The 26,498-nt window shown below is 37.1% G+C and overlaps 3 protein-coding genes and 1 long non-coding RNA gene across 6 annotated transcripts; 1 reads left to right on the forward strand and 3 right to left on the reverse strand.

Moving 5' to 3' along the window:
• Positions 1-87: 87 nt before the first annotated feature.
• On the reverse strand, positions 88-5,880 carry LOC148690904 (putative magnesium transporter NIPA6). Of its 2 annotated transcripts, XM_088686524.1 has the most exons (9): positions 4,943-5,880; positions 4,763-4,819; positions 4,394-4,484; positions 4,120-4,280; positions 3,906-4,033; positions 3,631-3,768; positions 2,056-2,148; positions 1,817-1,934; positions 88-833 (listed from the first exon to the last, which is right to left on the reverse strand). In XM_088686524.1, exons 1-9 carry the CDS (start codon positions 5,061-5,063, stop codon positions 706-708), a joined length of 1,035 nt encoding a protein of 344 aa, XP_088542650.1. In that variant the 5' UTR covers positions 5,064-5,880; the 3' UTR covers positions 88-705. The 2 variants fall into 2 exon arrangements, with proteins under 2 accessions (XP_088542650.1, XP_088542651.1); XM_088686525.1 differs by lacking the exon at positions 3,631-3,768 and having other exon boundaries at positions 4,943-5,409.
• A 3,930-nt stretch (positions 5,881-9,810) lies between these two features.
• Positions 9,811-15,800, reverse strand: DGK2 (diacylglycerol kinase 2). 2 transcript variants are annotated; one of them, XM_088686356.1, is made up of 9 exons: positions 15,661-15,800; positions 15,425-15,555; positions 13,390-14,612; positions 12,099-12,465; positions 11,949-12,025; positions 11,694-11,813; positions 11,435-11,599; positions 10,708-10,845; positions 9,811-10,191 (listed from the first exon to the last, which is right to left on the reverse strand). In XM_088686356.1, the coding sequence occupies exons 3-9, from the start codon at positions 14,497-14,499 to the stop codon at positions 10,042-10,044; spliced, it is 2,127 nt and encodes a 708-aa protein (XP_088542482.1). In that variant the 5' UTR covers positions 14,500-14,612; positions 15,425-15,555; positions 15,661-15,800; the 3' UTR covers positions 9,811-10,041. The 2 variants fall into 2 exon arrangements, with proteins under 2 accessions (XP_088542482.1, XP_088542483.1); XM_088686357.1 differs by lacking the exons at positions 9,811-10,191; positions 10,708-10,845; positions 15,661-15,800 and adding an exon at positions 10,871-10,996 and having other exon boundaries at positions 15,425-15,649.
• A 1,181-nt stretch (positions 15,801-16,981) lies between these two features.
• On the reverse strand, positions 16,982-20,756 carry LOC148690905 (uncharacterized). Its single transcript, XR_015956799.1, has 2 exons — positions 20,621-20,756; positions 16,982-20,475 (listed from the first exon to the last, which is right to left on the reverse strand). It is a non-coding gene; the product is annotated as an uncharacterized LOC148690905 (long non-coding RNA).
• LOC148690906 (putative SWI/SNF-related matrix-associated actin-dependent regulator of chromatin subfamily A member 3-like 1) lies at positions 20,468-26,232 on the forward strand. Its single transcript, XM_088685950.1, has 3 exons — positions 20,468-23,559; positions 24,346-24,637; positions 25,313-26,232. The coding sequence occupies exons 1-3, from the start codon at positions 21,829-21,831 to the stop codon at positions 26,113-26,115; spliced, it is 2,826 nt and encodes a 941-aa protein (XP_088542076.1). The 5' UTR covers positions 20,468-21,828; the 3' UTR covers positions 26,116-26,232.
• Positions 26,233-26,498: the final 266 nt, after the last annotated feature.

Below are 26,498 nucleotides of genomic sequence, written 5' to 3' on the forward strand. Positions count from 1 at the left end.
CGTCTGTAGAGGTGTCTGCATGGCCGTTGGATTAAGGAAGAGAGCTTAGACGAGCGTGGAAGGGAAAAGATAGAAAAGAAATGGGACTTCCGTATCAACTTTTGGCTCAAATGATCATTCATATGTTGGCTACAATTTCTATACAAGAATAGTATTTTGGCTATTCTTACAAATTTTCCAATGTACAATTGTCTACAGATTAATATCCTCAACTAGTATTATACACAAGGTCAAAGCTGATACAAACGTTTAATGCAGCTTTTGCATTGGTCTCGTGGTTTTAAAATGATCATTTAGAAGGAACATCAAGCTGCTACTTCAACCATCAAGCCGCTACGTTGGCCAATACAATCAAATTACAAGCTATAAACTGGAGATGGATCTGTCTGGCTCTCTACGAGGACTGAAACTAAAATCTCGTGCGGCGAGAGAATGAATGAATGAAGAAGTCGCTCCTAAAACTATGGCTATTGACAACTGCACAACACACTGCTCAAAATTTGAATAGAAAGCCGAAAAAATATTGGCAAAACATCTCTGCTTGATTTTGCATGCACAAGCTACTTTACAGTCATGCCAGAGCATTTTTTACAATCCCAGCATACCTACGGTTTTCAAGCTGGAAAAAAGTGATGAATTGAGGTGACCATTTCACACTCAAGTCATGAGATGCAACCAAGAACTCAATGTCGGAAGTTTATTCCATTACTTGAAGTAGTCTTGCCGAAGAACTGTGAGGAAATTAGGGGTTGAGCCATCCTCATCCTTCTGCTTCCATTCCCCGTTGCTTTGTATGTACCATGATACTTTCGGAGATAATGGTGTGTACAAATCTGCAAGTTTCAAGAGAAATGTAAACATTTTTTTACAAAATGCAGACTACTGCATATGGAATTGAAGCCTGCAAAATTTCAATTTAAATGCAAAGAATTCATCCATGACTCATATTCGTGCATGATGGTGCAACACCGCACATTTTACTTTAAAGATGTGCATGAGAATCCTAACCATTTCACCATCACAATCAAAATCATTGCTGGTAAACCACTACACATTGGCCTTCCCATTTGAACTACTAGACCCTGCTGGATGTATACTACCATCTTATAAATAATAGTTAACAAACTGTATATATTAAGACCTGTATTATTGAGTCAATAACCCAATAAATATTTTTTGATAAGAAACAAAATTAACAAAAAGATAAAGAATGTGCACACAGGGGACAAGGAATACCATGACCATTTACCTACCGAAAGAAACAACGGAATAGAAGCCAACTAAAAGTATAAAACACCAAAAGAACAAAACTGAATAACAACAGCATCCCAATTAGAGGAAATAGCATGGAAGGACCAGTCCTTAAAATCTAAAGAAACTACCCCACAGGATGCCAATAACCCCATGGACTGGTGGTATAGTCCTGCAAACATAAGTCTCTCAACTCTGAAACACTAGGGAAAACGAATCCTGACCCTGAGTATGGATCTTATTGAGTACTAGTCCCATATTGGTTGGGATAAGCATTTAACAAAGCTATACATAGCTATTTGGTCTCTCCGCTTAACAGCTTAAGCTTTTAGGTTGAACACTTCAATAGATCTTACACTATTTGGTTCCAGATTTCAACATTTAAACTCAGACAGAAAATAAAGGGGAAAATTTTCGGAGGTAAATGTCAACTAATAGGATAAGGCTCTGCATCATACGTTAAGCAATAGCAGTACTGCACTAAGCTTCCAAATTACAGGTCAGTGCCTATTTAACACTTAAGAATCTCCAAATAGACATGCAATCAGATACACAAGATACAAACCTGTAATTAAAGGTGGATCTGGCTCTCTTGTACTATGCAATATAGCAGTCCCAGATAACACAGTGATGAAACCGCAAAGTTCTGATGCTATGCTGCTCACACTTTGACCCGAATAATCCTACCAAAAGGGTATACGTTTTAGATTTATAACATAATGGTTACTCTCTCTCTCTCTCTCTCTCTCTCTTGCTCACACACAAACACAATTACAAAAACACACCATGTTGACATGATGATACCTTAAACATTATTGCACTGGCAAATATTGTGAAAGATGTGAACATAGCATAATAGATGGGAGAAACAATTGCTGTGTTGAAAGTATCCAACGCCTGCAACCACAAGAGAGTGAAAACCAGCTAAAAAGTTACACATTTATGACCAAAACAGATAAGATAAGCAAGTGGTTTATACAGGTGATGAATGCAGCACTTCATGCATTCACATGCTTACACAAAAAGAAAATATTAGATAAAATTCATGTATAGTTGGAGGGGGGGCAGATTTCATTTATTACCAATCTGATGCAGATAATTTCTGCTCAGACTACCTTTCTTTTATGAGAATGTGAAACAAAGATTTTATTGAATTCATATGTAAAAGTTCAATGCAGAGAACGAGTTGTGCACTGTACACAGCCAAAATTCTAGCAGTCTTCTGGTGAAATCACACAAGAATAACATAACCTCCCCCTCTTAAAAGAACTCTTCAATTTGTACAAAGGGATGTTCAAAAACAAAATTTATCCCACATCATCTCATCCTCTCCCCTTAACTATCAAATATCCTCCTAATTCTTTCCAATCAAACTACCCAAAACATATTCTGTAACTGACGTTGGTTAGCTAACAGTATGTTAACAGGGGATGTTTGTGTTATAAAATTAAAGCATCAAGCAGTTGTACTTTGACTTATGAAGGTGCAGAGTTTATTCTAAATGCATTAAACCTCAGGGTGATCTTCCGTTATTCTAGTTCATGTACAATGGTAGCTTAAGATCCAAAACCCTCATCCTTCGACAATCTATAAATACACAGTTTGCATCCCAAGGTTTAGTAAAAATTAAAAAACCCATTGATTAAGGGCCTAAACATGATAAATAGTCCACACAAAGACTGACAAATTACAAGCATGCAACCACATTTAGAAGCAATCACAATGGCCCACTTTTTTCACGAAAAAAAAAAACCCCAATTAAAAAGTAATAATTGCATTGGGTTAATCCTTATAGCCCAGGGTTTAGCTCACAAATTTTGGGCTCAACCCAAAACCCAAGTTCTAAACCCTAAGCCACAAGCTCTGCCTACCCCCACCCCACCCCAAGGTCCCCAACAACCCCCCACCTTATAGCCTACGGTTTACCTCACAAATTTTGGGCTCAACAACCCAACCACACCACACCACCCACCCCCATCCAAAAAAAGAAAAAAAAAAGCCTTATTCATTATAAAAGAAACACAGATACATACATACATATATATATATATATATATATATATCCGAGACATAATCATTAAAAACACAAAAAAAAAAAAAAAAAAGAAACAGAAATGAAAAGGACACAAAGCTGCCATGATGCAATGTAATAGAGCATACCAAGACAAGACCATGTTTAGATAATTCAATTGAGTGATGATACAGGTAACTGAAACCATTCCAAAAATCCATGTTTGGAAGTATATTAGCTGGTTTGTGCCCTCTAATGTGAGTTTTATTGAATGATGATATAGGTAACTGCAACCATTCCAAAAATAGAAATGACAAGGACACAAAGCTGCCATGATGCAATGTAATAGAGCATAACAAGATACGGACCATGTTTAAATAATTTAATTGAGTGATGATACAGGTAACTGCAACCATTCCAAAAATCCATGTTTGGAAGTATTTTAGCTGGTTTGTGCCCTCAAATGTGAGTTTTATTGCAATCCCAATTGCTTTTACGCTCATAACCTGCAATAGGGATAATTAATCAAATGGGCAAGCCAATGTTACTTTAAAAGTGAAGTAATGTAATTTTTTGTTCATGATGAAGAAACCAAAAATTGATGAAATCATTATATCTGAACTAAAATTTGGCAAGAACTCACTGTTAATGATCCTATTATAGAGCAGATTCCTATATAAATCAGTATATTAGTTTGGCCATAGTGGGGAGCGCAGTACAACATCAGTACTAACATCACAGCTACCACTGAGGCTGTATACAAAAGAAATGCTGAAGGCAAGAAAGCGAACAATTAGAAGAGAAGAAGAAGGAGACGAAATAAGCAGCCATTAGTTAGTAACATTTTAGGAGCATACCAGGTTGTATTGCTAATTCCCAGATTTCTTGGACCGAACTGAGAGATTGCTCTTCAGGTGAATGGAGTACAATCACAGTTGAACCCACTATACATAAAAGACACCCCAACATTCCCATTTTCTGGAGTTTCTCCTTTAACAAAAAATGCGCTAAAACAGCACTACACATATTCATCCATGGTTGAAATTGTCAGAAATATGGTTTGACGATTGAAATGTACAAAAACATAGGTACAATCAGATATGCAATAGAATTGGGAAATAAGGAATGTACCTAACAATAATACTCAATGCACCTAGTGGTGTTACAAGGACAGCAGGTGCGTAAACGTATGCTACAAAATTGGCTAGCTCTCCAATAACCACTGTCAATTGTCCAAAATTACGATGATCATCAACATGCAATATTCAACATCCAACCCCGTCTAGCAGCGGAGAAATGAATTGAATAAAAGAAAGGGTCAAAATTTCCAACTGAAATGAAATAGTGGGAATAAAACTTAACCGCAATCTAAATGAAATTTCGAATAGCATAGCATATCCCAGGTCATAAAAATCTTGAATTTCTTCAAATCATCATAACAGAGCCCTAGAATTAATTAAATTAAGCAGAACAACTGAACAAGGAACAAGGAAAACTTACTTGTTACCATTCCTATCCACCATAGAGGCTCCTTCAGATACCCATATCCTCCCACACCTTTCATACATTAGCAACGAAAGCGAAAAAACAAGGAAAATTAACAATCAGACACAGTCAAATCATCATAAATATAAAAAAGAAAATGCCTTGAGAAAAAAAAAAAAAATTGAAAGAACATACTGGCAGCAGGGCCGTTGACGCTGGCCCGGATGAGACCCTTCTTCTTGAAGATGAAGCTGGAGCCAATGAAGGCGCTCGAGACGACAGCCAAGATGAAGCCTTTCAAATTGCTCGAGTACATTGGCTTGGTAAATATTTTTTATTTTTATTTTTTTGGAGGGGGAGGGTGATAATTTGGAGCTATGAATTCAGAGGAGGAGTAGGGAGTGGAAGGAGTAGTAGGCGGAAGGCAAAATTGCCAAATGGGTGGGGTTGCGAGTGGAAGAGGGAGCCGGAGCCGGAGCGACACTCATTCTACATACAAGAATTCCCACTTACCTAAATCGAAACCCAAAACCTCGAAATTTCTTTCTTTTTTATTCGCCTCGGAACAAGAAGAATTGGGAATTGGGAATTGGGAATTGGGAATTGAATGATGGAATTGCTACACAATTCCTCCATTATTTTTTGATGAGAAAAATACATTTAAAATTTGAATAAAAATTAAAATTTATAAATTAGCACGTACTAATTCTCTTTTTGAATTCTTAAATATAAAAATTTAAAATTTTCAAGTGAAAAAAAAATTGAAATTTGAGACCTCTAATTTCTAAGTTTAAATTCCATGTAAATAGATGTTATTTGCCAAGTTCTATGATCGAGAGCTTAAAAATAACAAATTACGTATTTAATTCTATTGTTCTTTTAGGTTAACCAAACAAGAAAATTCATAAATCCTAGAAAATAAAATTTAGTCAATTCAATTTTTATCATTTTAAAATTCCTTCGTAATTTTAAATTTCTTCGTCTAAACATAATGCTATTGCGGGGTTTGATGCTTTGACAAGACGAGATGCATCTGATTTGTGGGAAATTGTCTCTCTCAAATTTGAAACAAAGAAAGATGCTGTGCTTTCTCAGCTGCAAGTCCTCAGCCCCTCCTGCCCGAATCCCGCCCTGTCAATTGTCATTTCTCAACCGGGCTATATGCCATTGTCGTACCCATTTTATTATTCGGGAGCGATGGTGGTTGAATTTTAGTTTAATTAGAGATTTAGAGGGTGTATTCAATTGAGATTTTAAAGGATTTTAATTCTTTTAATGAATCTAGGGGTATTCAATTAGGATTTTAAATAATTCTCTAAAATTTAATGTGTATTCAATTAGAATTTTAAAATAATTTATTAAAATCTTTAGAAATCCGGATGTATTCAATTAGAATTTTAAAGAAGTTTATAACATTTTCAGGTGTATTCAATTAGAAATTGATTTTAAAGAATTTGAGAAAGTTGAGGAATTAGAGGGAGATTTCGTAGTGTATTTTAAGCATCCACAAATCTCATCTCTCTCCATGAGATTTCGAGGGAATTGAATTAAAATTTTATATGGAATCTTTACAAATCTATTAAACCCTATAAAAATCCGTGGATTTATAAATCCATTAAAGTCTCTCAAATTCTCAATTGAATACACCCCCTTAGGGTGCGTTTGTTGCACCAGACTATCTCGGACTAGACTAGCTTCATGGACTAAGCTAGATTGATTTAGTGAAGCGTTTGGTACTGTGTCGAACTAAAAAGCAAGACTCATATATTATATTATTAAATTTATATTTACAATATTTTATCATTAATTTAATCTATATATACTAATATTTTATTATTAAATTATCATTTTCCTTTCTATAACCATCTTCTGTCTTTTTATTTTGGTCAAGCTTTTAAGGGAAATTTTATTTGAACTCATATAACTTTTTTTTACACCAACTTAAACTTTAAAAGTTAATTATCTTTTTTACCCTAGTACATAATTATCATCAAGTACAAGATGAATTTAATAATACAACTAAAATTTATCAATAAACCCAGACAAACACCAAAGCGCAAACAAATCTACAACAGCAGCAATGGGAGATGCCATGGTGCTGAGATCGTCCAAGGGAGATGCCATAGTGTTGAGGTCAAACAAATCAAATGACATGCAGAAGAGGATTCTATGGCTCGTTCCTTTGTCTCCCCATGCACTTGTACTAGTATATTTCCTATGACATATCGGACGGAACAACCATGAATCGTTTAAGTTGAAAATGCTGAGGGCTTGGAAATCTTGGGGCAGTTAGAGTTTCGAAGAGAATAATTATCTCTTTATCCAACTCACCATCACAAATATATATGATATATCCTCCTACCTTTATTTTCATCCATGAATGCATGTGGTAAATCAAACTCAAAGATATGATATTTCATCCAACAAAATACATCCTAAAGATAAATATTCATATCTAAAAATAGTCAGTTAAATCATGTACTTAATTGATAGATAGTCACAACCAAGAAGGGACTTCAACTTAAACCAAAGAGGGAAGAAAAATAAGAATAAAGAAATAATAGCATTTAGAATTCAGATTCAGACTATTTGAAACAAACAAAAAACCCTTAAACTAGTGCGACAAGCTCTTTTGCAATATGATTGCAAGGACGATCATATTGTTTGTATTAAGAATTTGTCCACTTTTTCATAGTCCCAACTTGAAATGGACTTCTCTTTGCAAATTTTGGGTTTTTATTTCTAAATGAGTGTACGGATAAATCTACAACTTGAATTGGGTTTGTGAGGGTAATTTAGGTAGTAAATATGGGTTTAAAGAGGTATTGATAGTTTAATTAAAGTTAATATGGGTGAAAGTAGTAAGTTGGGTGTAGAAAGAGGTTATATGGGTTCAAATAAAATTTCACAGCTCTTATTCCTTTCTCATTTTTTTTGTCCTCCCACTGCATCCTTCCCCTCTCCCCTTTCTTTGCCATTTTATATGTGCCACTGTCTCTTTCCCTTTTCCCTTTTCTGTCCCGTTTCACCTCCAATCACTTACTCTTGTCTTCCCTATGTTTCCCCAAGTTGCGTTGCTCTTCAAGTTCCCGATTCCCCCAGAAAACCCCAACTCCTCCCTATGAAGCTTAGGATCGCCAATTCGAATGGCGGCCATGGCAAGTTTTCCCGTTCAACTCCCTCTCTCTGTCCCCTTTGATTTTCCGTCCAAATCCCTCTCTCTCTTCCCTCTGCCTCTTTTCCTATCCAACTCCCTGGGTGATAATCTGATTTTGGATGGTCTCAGATTCAAAGATTTTAGGTCGTTGGTGATGCGGTCACTGAAGATGGCTGCTTGAGATGGATTTGGGAAAGACAATAGGGCAACGACAACGTCGACAAGTAGTCATAGCTAATACCATGCTTTCGGACTAGATTAGCTAACAACAGTTAACGAGGTCCTGAGTCGAACGCTGGACTACACTAAATGCTAGTCCAGTCCAGTCCAGTCCAATAAGAGTTAGGGATGTCAAACAAACACACCCTTAGTCTCTTCTATATGGTTCGAAATATGCTAAAGGATTTACACGCATATACCCAAGCAATAAAGAATATGTATGAAGGAGCAAGGAATGTAGCAATAACTCATGAGGGATAAATTGAAAGCTTTCCCATAACTATATGGTTACACAATTAGGCTCAACTTTAAGTCCTTACCTATCTCTATTGGTAATAGATGAGGTAACATGACTATTCAAGATGACATCTCTTAGTGTATGCTTTTTGCAGATGATATAGTGCCTATAAATGAAACGCAAGGGAATAAATGTGAAGCTTAATCTTTGGTGGGAAGTGTTAGAATCTAAAGATCTTAAGTAAGCTAGAGACATAATAGACGGAGAGCAAGTTCAGTGGGAATAGGAGTCCAAATGAGATGAGATTGAGCATAGTAGATTAAGAAGTACTAAAGAGTAAATGCTGCTTTCATTCTCTTAAATTTATCTTGCAAAAAAATAGAGAATCAAATGAAGATCTCAACCATAAAGTACAAGTTGGATGGATGAAATGGAAAAGTGCATCAGGTATGTTGTACAATCATTGTCACCTAAAGCTTAAGAATTTTTTTTATAGGACAACAATAAGATTGTCAATGTTTTATGGCACGTAATGTTAGGGGGTGGGGTCAAAAATCAACGTGTGCAAAAAATGAGTGTAGCATAGATGAGAATGCTTCGTTGGATGTGTGGGCAAACGAGGTAGGATGTGATTAAGAACAACGAGGATATCCGAGGTAATATAGGAGTGGCCGCAATTGAAGATAAGATGAAAGAAAATCGATTAAGGTGGTTTGGACACGTGAATTGAAGACCTACGGATACTCTGATTAGAAGATGGGACTATAAGAGTAAGACTTAGAGCAAAAGGGGTAGAGGAAGACATAGGAAGACTTGGAAAGAGACTTTTATAAAAGATGTGGAGTACCTAAGAACTAACAGAAGACTTGATGCAAAACCAAACATTGTGAAGATCTAAGATTCATACAACCGACCTCACTTAGAGAGATAAGGCTTAGTTGTCATTGTTGTTTTTGGAGCTTTGGTCTTTAAATTTGGGACTAATTGATTGTCTATTATTAGCACTTCAAAAATCTCATTTTGCACTCCTCATAAGTATATTTTTTTACATATTTGCAAAAAACTCTACATCGTGTTCCGCCTTCATTGATTGGTGTTTTAGAAGAGAAAACTACTCTTGTAATAGTATTGTGACTCTATTCATCTACAAAGAGAGAGCTAATTTACAAGATGTTGCAAGCCTATTAATAAGGAGAGAGCTAATTTACATGAAATCATACTAAACTAAGAATCCCAAGATTATATGAATATACTCAAAAGTCAATACTACCCCTCAAGTTGATGCATGTACGGCACATGCCCAAATCGTGTAAGAAACTTGAAAAGTTATAACTTGAAACAGTCTTTGTGAGAATATCTACCAACTGATCTTCCGTGAGGATATCTATCAACTGATCTTCCGTTACTATTGCAAGTACTTCAATTATAAAACAAAAGGCATCATAGAAATGCAGAAAAATGGAGTTTCAACCAAATGTCAGTTATTATCATATCACAACGTTACAAACAAAAATCTCTCTGAGTCTCTCTCTGGGTTTACAAAAAAATCTGTTTCTACAAAAGAAGCAATTCCAAAAATATGTAGGCCACTGAATCAGCCCAAAATACAGGTATGGAAACCGATGAGGACAAAAGAATTGTTAACAAAATTAGAAGACCGGCGAAGAGAAGCAGAGTGAATTAAGTGAGCTGGAGGGCCATCTGCTGGAGAAGTATTTTCTTCTGGGATGCATTGATGATGCCTTTGCACTCGGCATCTAGTAAAACGTCGGTCATAATTGCAGCCGCATGCCCTCTGGGCTCTTCTGAAGCTCTCCTCAACATGAACATCTGAAAATAGAACGACATAGAAGAAGATAACCAGTTCAATGTCCGTCTAATTATAAAGAAAATATAAAGGACAGATATGGGTGTATCCGTTGAGATTCAGCGTTTTCTAGCAATTTAAGGGTTCTGGAATCGATCTTTCTTTCATACACCAGTGTCGAACAAACCCCCTAAGTTCAGACTACAACCACCAAACAAAAAAGCATTCTTTAGTATCCATTAGGGTTCGATTGTGTGCATAACCAAACATTTGGGGTTTGGTATCATTCCCTGGCTATGGTTGGCTGAGAATAACACGAATAACCCTATCACCCCACCAAAATCTGCTAATATTTTGGCGAACCACCTCATGTTGGTAGAATATGGTTACGGCCCATTGATCATGTTCGATTCTTGCCCGAATGTGTGATAGATGTTCCAAACATAATAACACATAGTATACATCTCTAACCAGTCCTACATGATGACGTATATTTGTGTGTACCACAAGACATGATCACAGGGAGCTTCAAATTGTACCTGTCCGTGATGTGTAATCTCTAAGCAGCCAGGTTGTTGTATATATGGTTCTCCATCTATTTGGACTGGGAAAGGACTAGAGGCATGTATTCTTATGACTTTCCCTTGGGCTAGTCTTCTAGCTTGTGAAAGTCCAACCTGTACAGCAAAACAACAAACATTAGCTTCTTCCATTCATTCAATCCACTAGGTTATTCTACTTGTTCAAAAAAGAAACATGACCTCTAGCCCAAAGCCTGAGCCGAAGTGCCCCCTCCCCCGGGTGCCACTTTTGGTGGAAGAACACCACCTTATAACGAAAAGGGAGTAGGTAAAGGATCAACTGCGGACACTCCTGAGAATTGGGCTGCTAGATTTTTTACTTTCTTACTTGAAACCCAGTTTACACCATGCAAAGTTTTTGGTTTTCTCTCTTTTTTCTCCGCTGGTTTTTTTTATTTGTTTTAATTAAATAGAAATTCAGATTACTCCAAATGATGTGGCCGTCCACATCAGCTGCCACCTAAGGTTGTATAAAATTGTTGTACAATAGATAGTAAGAATAGAATTTCCAATGTAAATATACGATGACATGTCAAAGAAAGAATTATGTAAATATACTTGTGCTTTTGATAGTTTAGATTTAAATTATTCTGCAATGGAGGGTGTATGTGTTGAGAATATAAATCCCACATCAGGGAGGGGAGACATTATGAATGAAAAACAGAAATAGACATACTATACAAACCTGAAGTTTTCCAAGGTGCCAAGCTCCACATACACATACAACTTCAAGCATTTTATCGTGCATCAACTGAAGACTGAATTCATCATCATGCTCAATATCGTTTTGCCAAAGATTTACTCCACCCATGTAGCTGCCAATGTTGAGCACAATTAGACCCTCAGAATCCTGGGAAAAGAAGAGAAAAATATGAAAAAGGAGTCACTTCAAAAGTAATGAAAACAGCTTGAAACATAATAACAAAAATTTCATAAATGTAAACCTTTGGAATATCCATGTCTTTCCCATCAACTTCAAGCCAAACTTGCCATGGTAGGTCAGCACAGGTTCGGTCCATTATATCTCTGGCCCCTTCTTTGGCATATCGTAATTTATTTACAAACTGTTCATAAAAGCAACCATCAGTGAAGCCAAATCATGGAAATGAACGATGACAAATCTTTCTCTAAAATTTTGTTGCTTAGGAAAGCATAAATAATGGGTGATAATGAAAGCATCACACCAAATACGAAGGTACCTGACTACTGAACTTCTCAGGATTTATTTCTCGGGTCACATGAAATTCATATGCAACCTTCGCATCACATCCAATACCTTTCAAAGAAATGAGAAAATGTCAAACAGATCCCACAACCATAACTAGGTAATAGTAAATGTAGAGAAATACCTAAATAGTTCATCATATACTTGGACTGAACTTTATTCGGATCAGCTTCTGATTTGATGTTTACCTTCCAGCGATCTAGCATGGTAACTGCAGCATGGTTAATGTCATGCAACAGCGCGGTTAAGCCACCTTGTCCATCAACCATAGAGAAGCCTTTTCCCCATTGCAACACCCTTGACAAATCATTTCCCGTACCTAGGGGAAGAATAGCAACAGGTGGGGGTGATTCAAAATTATGCCTCTCGATCGCATCAAGAACCCATGCAACAGTACCATCTCCACCACATACCAAAACTCTAAAATATTGCACATCATTGAACAATTCCAAACCTGCCTCAGGCCCTTGGGAAGAACTCAGTTCAAAAACCTGCAATTTGGAAATATAGCTTGGCTAGTTACTCCTAAATACCATGATATGAAAAATGCAAAAAAAAAAAAAAAAAAAAAAAATTATAACACACATATCAATCACTGAATTAAAAAACATTGGCAATTTAATAATGGAATACATACTACTAATATTATGATCTCAAACTAGAAGATCCAAACAACTGAATTAAAAAAAAATTAACCAGAATCCAGCATGGGAAAAGTACAAAAACTTTGAATGCAACTCAGACTCTGAGCAACAAGAGAAATTTTATTTTTCTGCATTTTCCTCCTTATGACTATTCTAAGCCTCACATCAAGCTATTAATATCATTTCTTATTTGTTTCATTGTATGAGGGAAAATAAAGACAAAGGAAGAGAGAAGGTGGTCAAGGGTAAACCCCGTCACAATTCTCCTAGGAGAAAGATGCAATGCTGTATCAATATGCTTATATTTCTGGACAAGCAATAGAAGTTACACAAGTGATAATAATGACAATGCAAACTATAGCCCCAAATATCAAACCAACTACATACATTCAAATGAACACGTACGAAGCATGTGACCAACTACACTCATTGTTCCCTTAACTGTACCACAAAACCCACAGCTACTACATTTGGGCAACCTTGTGCCCAGAAAACCATGATGCAACCATGGCATCATATATAATTCGAAAAAGGAAGGGAAACAAAGGCAGACATAATGAATTTTCTCAAGGTCACTAAGTATCAAGTTTCATTCAGAAAACAAAAATATGGATATGAATTACAGCAGACTGTATGCTATCTGGTGCAAATTAAGAGCTACAACACAGCAAGGGAACATTAGACGTCAAAGATCACATTTTGTTGCCCGTCTAAAACAATGTAAAGTTATAATCCATCACAGTGAATGATGCTAAAAAGGCACAACATTACCTGTACAGGATTCAACAGCATGTTCAGCCTTCTCCTTAGAGAAGCCCCACGTTGACCTCCACTTCTGGAATTGATAAAGACCAAAAGAGGTCTTGCATCATGTGGCAAATCAACTACTTTATATCTCTTAATTTGACCATAGGTGACAGTGTCCCCCTTATTCTGAAAAAACCCATTATGGTTGCCCTTCAAACTCAGTGTCCTATCATTCTTCTTTAAGTAGTCAAAACTCTTCTCACTACGGGATCTCTTTATACCAGTAAATCCATTGAACAGATAATCTGGAGATGCATCAGTGGCAGAGTCACCATTAGTTGCCCGACTACCATGCTTACAGTGGTGGCGCTTTCTTCTATACTGGCCACAAACAGATGAGGTTATCATTTCATCTGTGAATGAACTCAGCATTCCACGTCCATTATATTGGCCAACTTCTTTCACACACAGAGGGGATATGATAATCCTCCGAAGACTACCCAAATCGCAAGCATCGCCATATTCTTTTGCCATTTTGTTGTGACATCTGACATGTATGAGGCGCTGACACCATAGGCAATGCCATGTAGGAGAAGCATCGAGGAAAGGAACACCACATGGCTCATCACAATAAAAACAAATGGCCGATATCTCAGGATTATCATGCATATTAACCCATCTTTCTGACCAGTGGTGTTGAACATTGGTAAAACCAGCTTGTGCCATACACTTGCAATCCTTTACTGCGTACTGGGAACAATAGAAATGAGCTGCTACACCACAAACAGAGCAACGATGGACAGGAGTACGCGATGAGGCTTTTGTACCTAGGTATTGAAGAAACACCAAAGAAGTCAAGCAAACACAACATGTGGATGGCTGTTCACCGTTAGTAATATCTTCAATCCACGAATGATGTGATAAAGGAACTTTTAGCTTCTTCCAGACTTTCTTTTTTGCTCTAGCTGCAGCTTTAACCCATTTTAGAGATGTCCTTTTCTGCCATTTAAGAAAAGCAAAGATGATAGCTACAAGCCCGAATGACCCAGTGACCAGCCACCCTAAGAGACATGGACCATAACCATCCGCAGCGGTCACAAACCTAGCAAGTGAAAGGCCCAAATCAACCATCATGACTTAACTCTCCACTTCCAATATCGTTTCTTGTCCCAGATTATAATACAGCTCCTTGTCCAGAACTAAAAACATGAAATTCCTCGGCAACATATAGATTATGTATAGGAAACCTGATTGTGAAAGGAATTGATTTACAAGAAACAAAATGATTAGCAAGCACAGAGAACATCAAGTAAACAAAGCAAGATTAAACTTGGATTTAAGAGTCTAAATGATTGAAGTACAAAACGGTTAGCATACAAGATACAATAGAAGCCACCAGTTCTCCATGATTATATGATGCACGAGAATAATATGAAAATTACAATAAGAACAGCAATAATCCTATTAATCTATCTTTTAAGTTGCCCTATAAGTTATATCTATCTTGTGGGAATGTAGTATCCTTGTAAACAGCGGAACCGGAAAATGTACGTGAACCCAAATGATCCATCAATATGAAAAAACTGGTAACTAAACAATGATCACCAGGTAGCTGCTATACCAGATTTAATGATGAGTGTCAAAATTCTCCACCTATATTGTATTCAATTTTTCCCACAAATAAAGGGCGGCCTCAAGCCAACAAGGCTCCACGCTTTGCAGGGGTCGGAGAAAATGTCCATCTACCCTTGCATTGCAAATAAGCTGTTTTCATGACTCAACATGGTGACCTTTCGGTCACAAAGAATCATAATATTGCAATAATAATTACAAATAAACAATTCAAACAAAAAGTTGATGAAAAACCACCACACCTCCTTCAAGCAGAACGAAAATATGAAACAATGTATTTGCAGGCCACAAATAAACAATTCCAAAAGAAATAAATACATGCTGAGAAATCAACTATCAAACAAAAAATCGATAGAAAAAGAGTGGGATCTAGAAATGGAGGATGCAATTCAAAGAAATCCAATTTAGATCTACAGGGTGAAAGTACCTGAAGAAGGAGACGATGAAACCCTAGCGATTCAGAAAGTGAATTTTTTTTTTTAGAGAGAGAGAGAGATAGAGAGAGGAGAGAGAGAGAGGACTTTCGAGGGTGCGGGAATTGTGGTCGACAACGATCACCTGAGATATCAGAATTGGAGTTGAGAAAGGGAATTGAATTCAGATGTCATATATTATTATTGTAATTTTCACAAAATTATAATATAAAAGTATTAATTTTCTTACGAGATTGGAGGAAAGGAAGTAAATAAATAAATAAATTATATTTTTTTCACAAAAAAAAAATAAGGAAAAAAAAGAACGGACGAAAAGGGGAAAGAAAAGGGCGCGCATTTTCATTTTCGCCTACTGAAAGCAAAGAATGCGGCTTTGCTCTTTTGCCTTTTCGGAATTCAACGCGAACGCACGTAACCCGTGGGAGATGGAGCGTATGCCCCCACCCCACCCCAATTACAAAAATGTTTTTTAGCTTTTGAATTCTTTTTTGAAAGTTTGAAACAACCACTTCCGTTACTGTTTATTTTTAACAAAAACGATATTTTTACTTTAAAAATTCACTTATGGTATTATTTACTTGCAACATCTTTATGTGATTTTGATTAAAATTTAAAACTTAAAGTTTTCAAGCCATTTTCATTAGTTTTTTTTTTATTCCTTTTTGGAACATGCTTTTGGAACTTGGAATTCACCCATCCCTTTTTCTTTTTTTTTTTACATTTTTTATTTCGATTCCAAACAATTAGTAACTAGATTTTTGCTTACTTCGATTCTTAGTTTGTAAACGCCTTTGAGATTCAAAAGTTCTCCACTTTTTTTTTAACAAACAATATTATTTACACTAAGGAGATGAGGAAGTTGGCTAAATCTTACAATAGGTTAACAATAATGTAGTTCAAATTCGCTTTTGTCGATAATTGAACATAAGACCTCTCACTTATAAGTGAAAAGTTATATCACTAACCAAAGTTCTCAACCTTACACCTTTGCATTTGATTTTTAAAATTTTCTTTTTGGATCAATATTTTAAAACTAAAGAGTGAGAGATTTAGACTAAAACACATAATGAGTCAATCATAATAAATTATATCAAACACACCGTTCGTAGAAGTTAAATGTAATAACTGTCACTTAAATGTGGATTGAAATATAACTAGACCAAAATATTAAGTGACTGCATTTGCTTTTATTTTATGTTTTTAATGTAAGGAATATTACTGTATTAATTCACACTTAGCATGTGAAACCCCGTCCCCGAAACTGTTTAAAATTAGGTATTTTGTATTCTTAGTTTTGACGCGTTTATATGTGCGCCGTTTATTTTTTTCTTGAAATGGTTAAAAGACGAAAATGCCTCTCTTGTGCTAAACGGGATTTTACATAGACGTATTTGATTCTTTCATATTTTTCTACTGTTCTTGGCATATTTTGATATTACCATTAACGCATAAACGCAATCGGATTGAAGTTTGAAATTCAAACAAGAAAATTACGAATTTTCTAAATAAAAGGACATTTTGATAAATTCAAGTGGAACTTTCTGGAAGCCAATGGCTTCCTTTTTCTTCTTCCCAGCGTGCAAAACCAGCAGCTCTGCTGCTGTGTTCTTCTCCTCTTTAATTCTCCTTCACTCCAAAAAAACTTCATTTAATCATAGCTTTCTCGTACGGCAACGAAATTACGCAAGGTCAAAGTCTATGTATTCGTAGCGAAGCCCTCTTCAATTTGATACCAAGCCCATATGCTGGAACCAAGCGTGCCCATATATTGAAGCCCAGAAGCTTCGACGGTTTTCGTGGTTTTTTTCGCCGCCGGAGATAGGTCTCGAACCAAGAGAAAAAAATACTCCTCTCTTCATGCGCTTCCAGGATATGTAAGCGGATCTTTCGAATTTCAGGTTTCATTTTCGAATAAGTTTGAGATTTATGTGTTTAACTCGAAATTCTGGGGTTCTTGTTGAGGAGTTGTGGTGGTGACGTTGATTTAAGAGCTTAGTAGCTAAGTGGTAGATGGATGAACAACTTTGGAGGAGTTTGGAGGGCAGGACAAGAACAAGGAAAGGTACATTAATTTTATTGAATTGTTTGTAGTCTTTGGCTAAAAGAGGAAGAATTAAGCATGATATAGGTAAGCTAACACATTGAAATAGAAGTTAATTATGATTCCTGGATAGTTTGGGATCGCCCTGAAATTGTAAATTGGATTAAACGAGTACGGGTTTTACATTGCAGAAAACTTAACCATTTTGCAGAGAGAAACTATGTTTCAATTAGCCTACTTTGGCTCTTGATTTCTATGTCCTTGTGAGCTCCTTTTGATCTAATATTGTGTGTTTTGAAAATAGACATGTCCATGATCAAAACGCATCTGATTTCACTTAATTCCATTGAGTTTTGGTCGACCAAAACTATGTTCAAATTTGAGTCACAAAGCTGCCAGACAGCAAGTTCTGCATATCCATTTTATAGTTGGCATTACTTCCAATTTAGAGCTCCATTTTCTACCAACATTATGTGGTTATAAATTACACAAAACAAGTCTCCAAAAAACATTTAAGTTTGTACCATTTAGTTCAGGATTGAGCGTTCAAAAGTGAGTTTAAATTTTGTTGATCAAAGCAGTTTTTATGCAGCTTTTGTGGAGGAGTATTGTTTCTATAGTACTCAATCATTCTCCTGTTTTTCTTTAAATTACTTTTGCTTTATATTAGTGTTGTTATTTGAAGTATAAGTTGTACTAAAATAATGTCTATGCTACACAAGTTAATAATTTGTAATTACTTACTTCCATGCTTGCTAATATGCGTTTACTTGTGTTTGTTTTCATTTGTTCATGCGTTTGTAAATTGGTTTAGATTCGGATGTTGTGCTAGAAAGTTTGGAGGACTTGTGTTGACAAAGGTAGTCGAACACGAGGTAGGAGGTTCTAGGGAAACTCCCTTATAATTATTATTCTTTATTATTCGTATTATTATGGGATCTAAATATTGTTTGATAATTATTTGGATATGATTGCCAACTGAATACCTATCTGAACTTAGCATTACTACTTAGTGCGAGATAAAGATGAAAGTCAGAGGATGAGTCAGGTACTTTATTAGATTTTTAGTAGAAATAGTAATTAAGGGAATTCCTTGTTTTGTGCTTCATATGACTAGATTCTTGGTTGATACGTGGAATCGATAGCGTGTATGCGTACAATTATGTATAATGTGTGATGAATTTACTGCACCATGTAACAGTGGTACATAGATGGTCTTGCTTGGTATATCCGCGATGGGGGATCATATGTATTTCAGGGGTAATCATGCTTGGTATATCCGCGATGGGTGATCACCGCTTGCACGATTAGACTATGCTTATTGTTCTGCTTGGTATATCCGCGATGGGGACAATACGCATTCTAAGAGTGATCATGCTTGGTATATCCGCGACGGGTGATCACTACCTAGAGCTATAGGATACAGTCCTGCTTGGTACATCCACGATGGGGACTGTTAGGGGTGATCATGCTTGGTATATCATATCTACGATAGGTGATCACTACCTACGTTATTAGACTATGCATATAGTTCTGCTTGGTTTATCCGTGATAGGTGACCATACGCATTATAGGAGTGATAATGCTTGGTATATCCGTAATGGGTGATCACTACCTAGAGTTAGGATGTGGTCCTGCTTGGTATATCCGCGATGGGGGACCATACGTATTACAGGGTGATCATGGTTGGTATATCTGCGATGGGTGATCACTGCCTGCATGCTTAGATTATGCCTATGGTTTTGCTTGATATATCCATAATGAGGGACCATATGCATACCAAAGGTGATGAGGATTTATTGGTACTTGGAACATTTCGGTAGGTGCCATATTTTAGTTGGATTCCGTTGAGTGGTTCGGAATCCTTCCTCTTGCTCATTTTCATAAGTTAGTTTGGAACCCTAGATTTGAGTGAATGGGGATTAACCACACTAGATCTTGTGAATATAAATGAAATTTACCATGTTATTACTTATAATCCAAATAGGGAATTACATAGGGTTCTTTAATTAAATTTATGAAATGATATGTTATTTCATTGATTGATTAACGTAGTCAGATGTTAATATCGTGCATCTTTGATTCTTGGAACTGATTAATGGACATGAATGTGGAGTGTTGTTGGATATGATTGTTATTATTATGAATAGATTAGTAGATCAATGTGGTTTGAGAATAATAATGTGCTTCATTGGTTCTTTGATATGTTACATGTTGTGGATTGAGGTATCATGTTGAAAACTTAGTGATTTATATGATGGATGTAATGGAAATCTTGAATGTCATGTGGGTTTGTCATGCAGCTCTGGACCTAGTAATTTCATGCTTGTCAAGTTCTAATAAATGATTGTGGAATGCTATGCTTTGAATGTCACGTGGGTTTGTTATGCAGCTTTGGACCTAATAATTTCATGCTTGTCAAGTTCTAACAAATGATTGAGGAATGCTATGTTTTTCTACTTGAACGTACTGTGATAAACGTCAGGGTGTAGTGAATGGTGAACTACGAATGTCTTGATCCTTTTTTAGAGTACGTAGGCAGTCTAACGAGGAGATTAGATGCAGCTATAAAGTATACAAAAAATACTACGCAATTCGAATCTTGAATTATGCTTTGTACGTATCCTGGAGGTGGAGTCTGTTGGATTTACGAATACTTGGTGACGTCACGTGTCGATCTTAGACGTATGTTGGGATCGGGGTGTGACATAACAGATGGGAGGATCTAAGCTTGACAAGCTTTGGGTTGAAGATGAAGACTCTAACCACTTGGGACGCAGTGCTTTCATTGTAAAGCAAGTTTTTTTTTCCGTTGGTGTTGGATCGAAATTTCTTACAAGAAGCAATACCTCCACATGTGTATGGACTGAAATCTGCACACTTATAAATCACCCATCACAAAGAACTCTAAATGCACATTTTGAAATTTTGTGTAAGCAGGGGGTGGTTTGTGAATATTGTGGTAGCGAAAATCCATCGTCTTTAGTTTTGATGAAATTGTACCTACAAAACAATTAAGCACATTTGATCAAAGACCAAAACTACGCACCTAAGAAGTGTTGTGGGGTTGGTCAATTGATCTCTAATGCTTAAGTCAGTTTATATGAAAATAAAGAGTTTAAAGCTGAATTGAGTAGCAAAAGCTTACCAAAAATTAGTGTAGAATTGGGTATTTATAGAAGCAAGGGCCAACCATGGTGTAAGGGCACCTCGTATCAGCATCCGGTTAACTAAGGTGTGTCATCTGTTGGATGGAATAGGAAATTATCTTGGATAAATATTAAATTAATCATATATTAGAATTATCTTGTAGAATCCTTGGTTGAATTTGATTCTAATTCCTTGCTTGAAGGAATTAGTCTTCGATGAAGAAAACTTAAAGATATGAATTAATTATTAATTCTCCCCTTAATTCATTTGTCTTATCTCCTTGCCATGTGCAACAGAGCTTGAAGAAACTGTTAAGCATCACAATTCTTCTTGGGTTGAACTGCGCGTGAAAGAATGTGAGTCTCGCCAAATTAATGAGGGTCATTCTCAACAATTCGTGTAGATAAAAATCATGTGTCAGCTCCAGGAATTTTTGAATTATTTTCAGCTCCACAAATATTTTGTTTAAGAATGGGAAAACGAAACAAACTCATAAATTAAAAACAAATAATCAAGACAAATAATACCAAAAAATTTATGTGATTCAACAATGTGCCTATGTATGTCCACAAAGCAACAACAATAAACTTTCACTATTTCAATAGTAAGTACAACAAATAATCTTGACAAGCCTATATTCAATCTTAGGCTCTTCGACTCTAGTTTTGACTTTCGATCTTAGGTCTTCGGCCTTAATTCATTATTGAGTTTGCGATCTTAATTTGACCTTGGATATTGGTCATGGATATTATTTTTCATTTGTAAGTGAGAGGTATTAGGTTTAATTCTCGCCAAAGATGAATTTAAACTACATCATTGTGAGGTTAAACTCATCCTCATAAGTACGTCCTTACCAATTAAACCAAATCATCCCCACACGTTCTTACCAACTGAATCAACTCTCGTTGACAGAGGAATACAGTCTTTTAACATGCGAGGGAAACAGAAAGTTAAAAAATGCGAAATATAAACATGTGAAATCAAATGTGATATTTCTGAAATGAATTGCATTTCATGGGAGTGTCGGCACGTACCGACCTGTTAAGCTCTGCGCCCATGCATTTCTGCATTCAGATGTTTCGTGTTCTATATCGGAGATGATGCTTTAACGTGTCTACCCATTTGAAGCCGAGTAACGGGTGTTTGGACAGTCTTGGCTCTAAATGGTGCGTGTCATTTTCTCTTTGAACCGCACCCCTCCTTTCGATGCCATTCAAAGTTTCAATCACCTTCATATACGATTGCGACACCGAATCAGAAGCCGACGCACCGACTCCTTCCCCACTCTCTCTCTCTCCTCAACCGAAAACTCTAGGGAGTCTAGACTCAAAACCGCCATTCATCATCCAAATTGTAGAAAGAAATCACATCAAAGCAATGGAGGAAGAAGATCCCGTGAAACTCTTCATGTCCCTCGATCAGTGGCAAGACCCTCCGCCCGACGCCGATGACTTTGCCGCTCTTTCTTCCCAGGATCAAGACTCGCAGTCTCTCTCTTCTTCCTCGGACACCTTTATGCTCGGCTTCGTCATCGCCAGCATCGTCGGAATTCAATACTATTCAGGCACCATCAGTGGCCGAGAAATGGTGGGTCTTGTCCGCGAACCCCTCAATCCCTACGATTCCAACGCCATCAAAGTCCTTAATACCGAAACGCGTCAGGTGGGTCACATCGAACGCTCCGTTGCCGCCGTCCTTGCCCCCCTGATCGACTCGAATTTGATTTCCGTCGAAGGCATTGTGCCCAATATGCGCTCTAAGCCCAACAGGTTCAAGATTCCTTGCCAAGTTCACATCTTTGCAAGGTTTGAAGCCTTTCCCTCTGCGAAATCAGCAATTTTGCAATCTGGGTTGCAGCTGATTTCCGATTCCGATGCGTCTTTCACTCTATCCGAGTCAGTGGTTGTCAAGGAGAAGAAGGCTGAGAGGGGTTCCAAGAGTGTAGATGAGATTTTCAAGCTGGTGGAGGAGAGTGCGAGCAGAAAGGGTGCCTTACAAGCATTGGAACCTCCAAAACAAGTGATCAAATCAGAGCTGTTTGTTCACCAGAAAGAAGGCTTGGGATGGTTGGTGCATAGAGAAAATTCTGGTGACTTGCCTCCCTTTTGGGAAGAGAAAGGTGGTTCTTTTTTGAATGTCTTGACCAACTACCACACTGATAAGCGACCGGAGCCTCTAAGAGGTGGGATTTTCGCGGACGATATGGGGTTGGGTAAGACTTTAACTTTGCTGTCTTTGATTGCGTTTGATAAATATGGTAGTTCAGATGTAAGCGTACTAGATGATAACAAAATGGGTGAGGATCAGTCTTTGTCTGTTTCTTTTAGTAAGAAGGGTAATAGGGGTGCCCCAAGTAAAAAAGGTACCGGGTCATTGAAAAAACGCAAAACTGAGGATGCCAGTGCTGGCAGCAATGTGGAAGAAAAATGTTTAAGTGTAGATGATAAGTCTTTGGGGTATTGTAGTACCAAGACAACATTAGTTGTGTGCCCACCTTCTGTATTTTCGACTTGGGTAACACAACTAGGAGAACACACTAGGCCGGGTAGACTGAAGGTGTATATGTACTACGGAGAGCGGACTAGCAATGCTGAGGAGCTTAAGGAGTATGATATGGTGTTGACTACATATAGTATTTTGGCTACTGAAAATTCTTGGACGGAATCCCCTGTTAAAGAGATTGAGTGGTGGAGGGTGATTTTGGATGAGGCACACATGATTAAGAATGTTAATGCTCAACAAAGTCAAGCTGTTACTAGTTTGAAGGCTAAGCGAAGGTGGGCGGTTACTGGAACACCCATCCAGAATAGCTCATTTGATTTGTTTTCTTTGATGGCATTTTTGCGGTTTGAGCCTTTTTCAATTAAGAGCTACTGGCAAAGCTTGGTGCAGCGCCCACTTGCTCATGGCAACCAAAAAGGGCTCTTACGGCTGCAGGTAATTCCATTCTACCTTTATTTTCTATTTGTTTTTTGTTATAGACTATAAACAGATGCAGGCAATGGAAGTTTGCATTACATGCAGTTCTCTCCTTGTGCTGGGACAAGATTTGAACATAATAGATCATTATTATTATTTTCTTTCTACTTGAGACTCATCCTTACGTTATTTATGTTCTCTTCCCACATATTATACAAGGTCTAATGTGGATGTGTATCTGACTTCTGAAGTGTGCCTGGGTTCTGTTTTGAATGTTCTTGACATTGTATTTTATTTCACTTTTTGTTTTAATTTTTATTAAAAGCTTTTGGTAAGATTTGGTTTCGCTCTAGACCCCAAAATACGGCATCTAGATTGAAGTCAAGATGAGTTACTTGAATTGTTCTTTAGCAAATGAACTTTAGTATCTCATTAACTAATATAACCAAACTTCATTAGGCCGCTCACCCGCATACCTTCAATTTGTTATTAGGGGTCTGGGATAGCAAATTTCTTTCCTTTGAAATAAGTACTAGATGATCAGAAAGATATGTTTGATGACATGGTTGATCCATGATTTACCTCCAAGACTTATTTTTCTTTATAAAGGTAATCAAATACCTTAATAGTCCTTGGATTTAATTTTTATACATAACTTTTGGTGCTTTATTTCTTACTTTTTTTTCCCCCTATTATTTAACAGTTAACCGAAAATTAGTTAGACAGAATCAATCACGTTATCTGTCTTATTTTTTATTTTTTTTCCAAAAATCCAAGTTCCTAATACGTTTTGTGATAGTTCAGGTTCTAATGGAAACCATTTCTTTGCGAAGAATAAAAGACAAAGGGCTGATTGGATTACCTCCTAAAACTTTAGAGACTTGTTACGTGGAACTCTCTGGTGAAGAACGTGAACTGTATGATCAGATGGAAGGAGAAGCAAAGAGTGTTGTGAGGAGTTACATTGATGCTGATAGTGTAATGCGCAACTATTCCACTGTACTTAGCATCATCTTACGACTTCGGCAGATCTGTACTGATGTGGCATTGTGCCCTTCTGATCTCAAATCACTTCTCCCTTCGAACAATATTGAAGGTATTTGAAAGGGTGTTATAATTGTGCATCTTGTTTATATTTGCTCTATGCAACTTCACTCACATGCGTAGTATCTTTGGCTCAATGGAACCCTTTCACTGCTATATTTATTTACAGTTCTCTCAGTCATAATTTTTTTTTCATCAGTCAACCTTATTTAAGTTTGTCAGGATTCTGTTCTACTTATTTACCTTCTTGGATTCACCCTCTGTTCAGTACTTGTACACTCGCTTTCCCAAATTGGTAGCTACTGAATTTCACGTCCAACTCTCTTCTTAGGATTATGTTTCCGCCATACCCTTTGGAAACTGGTGTCTGTGTTTGATTTTTAGATTTATTATTCAAATTTATTAGTACTTTGAGCTGCTGCTGCTCAATTTTTATAGTGTCATGTGACTTAGTAAATTTTTATTGTAATGAATGACGCTCACCTGTGCATATGCCACCATATTATTTGTTTCCTGTAATCCTATTAGATATCATATACCTTTCAGATATAAGTATGTATGACGAGTTCGAATAGGAGCTCAATGTTGATATGTTCAGCTACTAATCAAGTATCTTGGGGATATGCATTTTGGTATCAAGTAACATAATTCTTTTAGTGCAATGTTCTGAGTTAATATCAAATTTCTGTTTCACATGTTATGTTATTCTGTACTTAATTCTACGCAGATGCGTCCAAGAACCCTGAGCTGCTGAAAAAGATTGTTGAGGTGCTGCAAGACGGTGAAGATTTTGATTGTCCTATTTGCATTTCTCCGCCAACGGATATTGTTATTACTTGTTGTGCTCACATTTTTTGCCAAGCTTGTATTCTGAAAACCCTTCAGCGCACAAAGCCCTGCTGTCCCCTTTGCCGCCATGCTTTATCACATTCCGATCTGTTCTCAGCCCCTCAAACAGCTTCTGACAGTGACAACACAGCATCCTCGAAAACAACCGTGTCTTCAAAAGTAAATGCTCTCTTAAAACTTCTTGTTGCATCGAGGGAGCAAAACCCACTTACGAAATCAGTAGTGTTTTCCCAGTTCCGAAAGATGCTGATATATCTTGAAGAGCCACTCAAATCAGCTGGTTTTAAGACTTTGCGGTTAGATGGGTCCATGAATGCAAAGAAAAGGGCACAAGTAATCAAAGAATTTAGGATGACGGGACAAGATGCGCCCACGATTTTGCTTGCAAGTCTCAGGGCTTCAGGAACAGGTATAAACCTTACAGCTGCAAGTAGAGTGTATTTGTTGGAGCCATGGTGGAACCCAGCAGTTGAGGAACAGGCTATGGATCGCGTTCACCGGATTGGGCAGAAGGAAGATGTGAAGATTGTGAGGATTGTTGCTCGAGACAGCATTGAAGAGAGGATACTAGAGTTGCAAGACAAAAAGAAGAAACTTGCAAAGGAAGCTTTCCGGGGGAAGGCTGCAAAGGATCGGAGGGACGTAGGGGCCGAGGATCTTCTTGTCCTCATGGGCATGTGAGTTGGTACAAGTGTGCAGGCAAGGCATGGTACATCTTCTCTTTGCACATGTTTTTGCAGTTGTCATTGCGCACAATGTACATATTTATGAAGATAGTTCCTTTTGTTATGCACTCAATGTGAGCAAGCCCGAAAACGTGCTTTGTGCTTTGCTTTCTGAAGCATGAAACTTCATTAAAAAGGGTACAAATGAAGTACGAACACTAGCCGAAGCAAACTAAAGAAAAACTACTGCAGATAGTAAAATGGCTGAAACAAGTTCTGGGAAAACCAACGAAAAAAAAAAAACAAACTTGCAGCAAGTGAAGCAGGGAGACCATCTGGAGAGAACAGAAAACCAGTCCGGTGACCGACTCTTTGCTTCAAGACGAATGCGAAGCCCAG

The sequence above is a fragment of the Pyrus communis genome, chromosome 15 (genome assembly GCF_041283825.1).
Source record: "Pyrus communis isolate YQ-2024b chromosome 15, ASM4128382v1, whole genome shotgun sequence".
NCBI classification, from domain to species: domain Eukaryota; kingdom Viridiplantae; phylum Streptophyta; class Magnoliopsida; order Rosales; family Rosaceae; genus Pyrus; species Pyrus communis.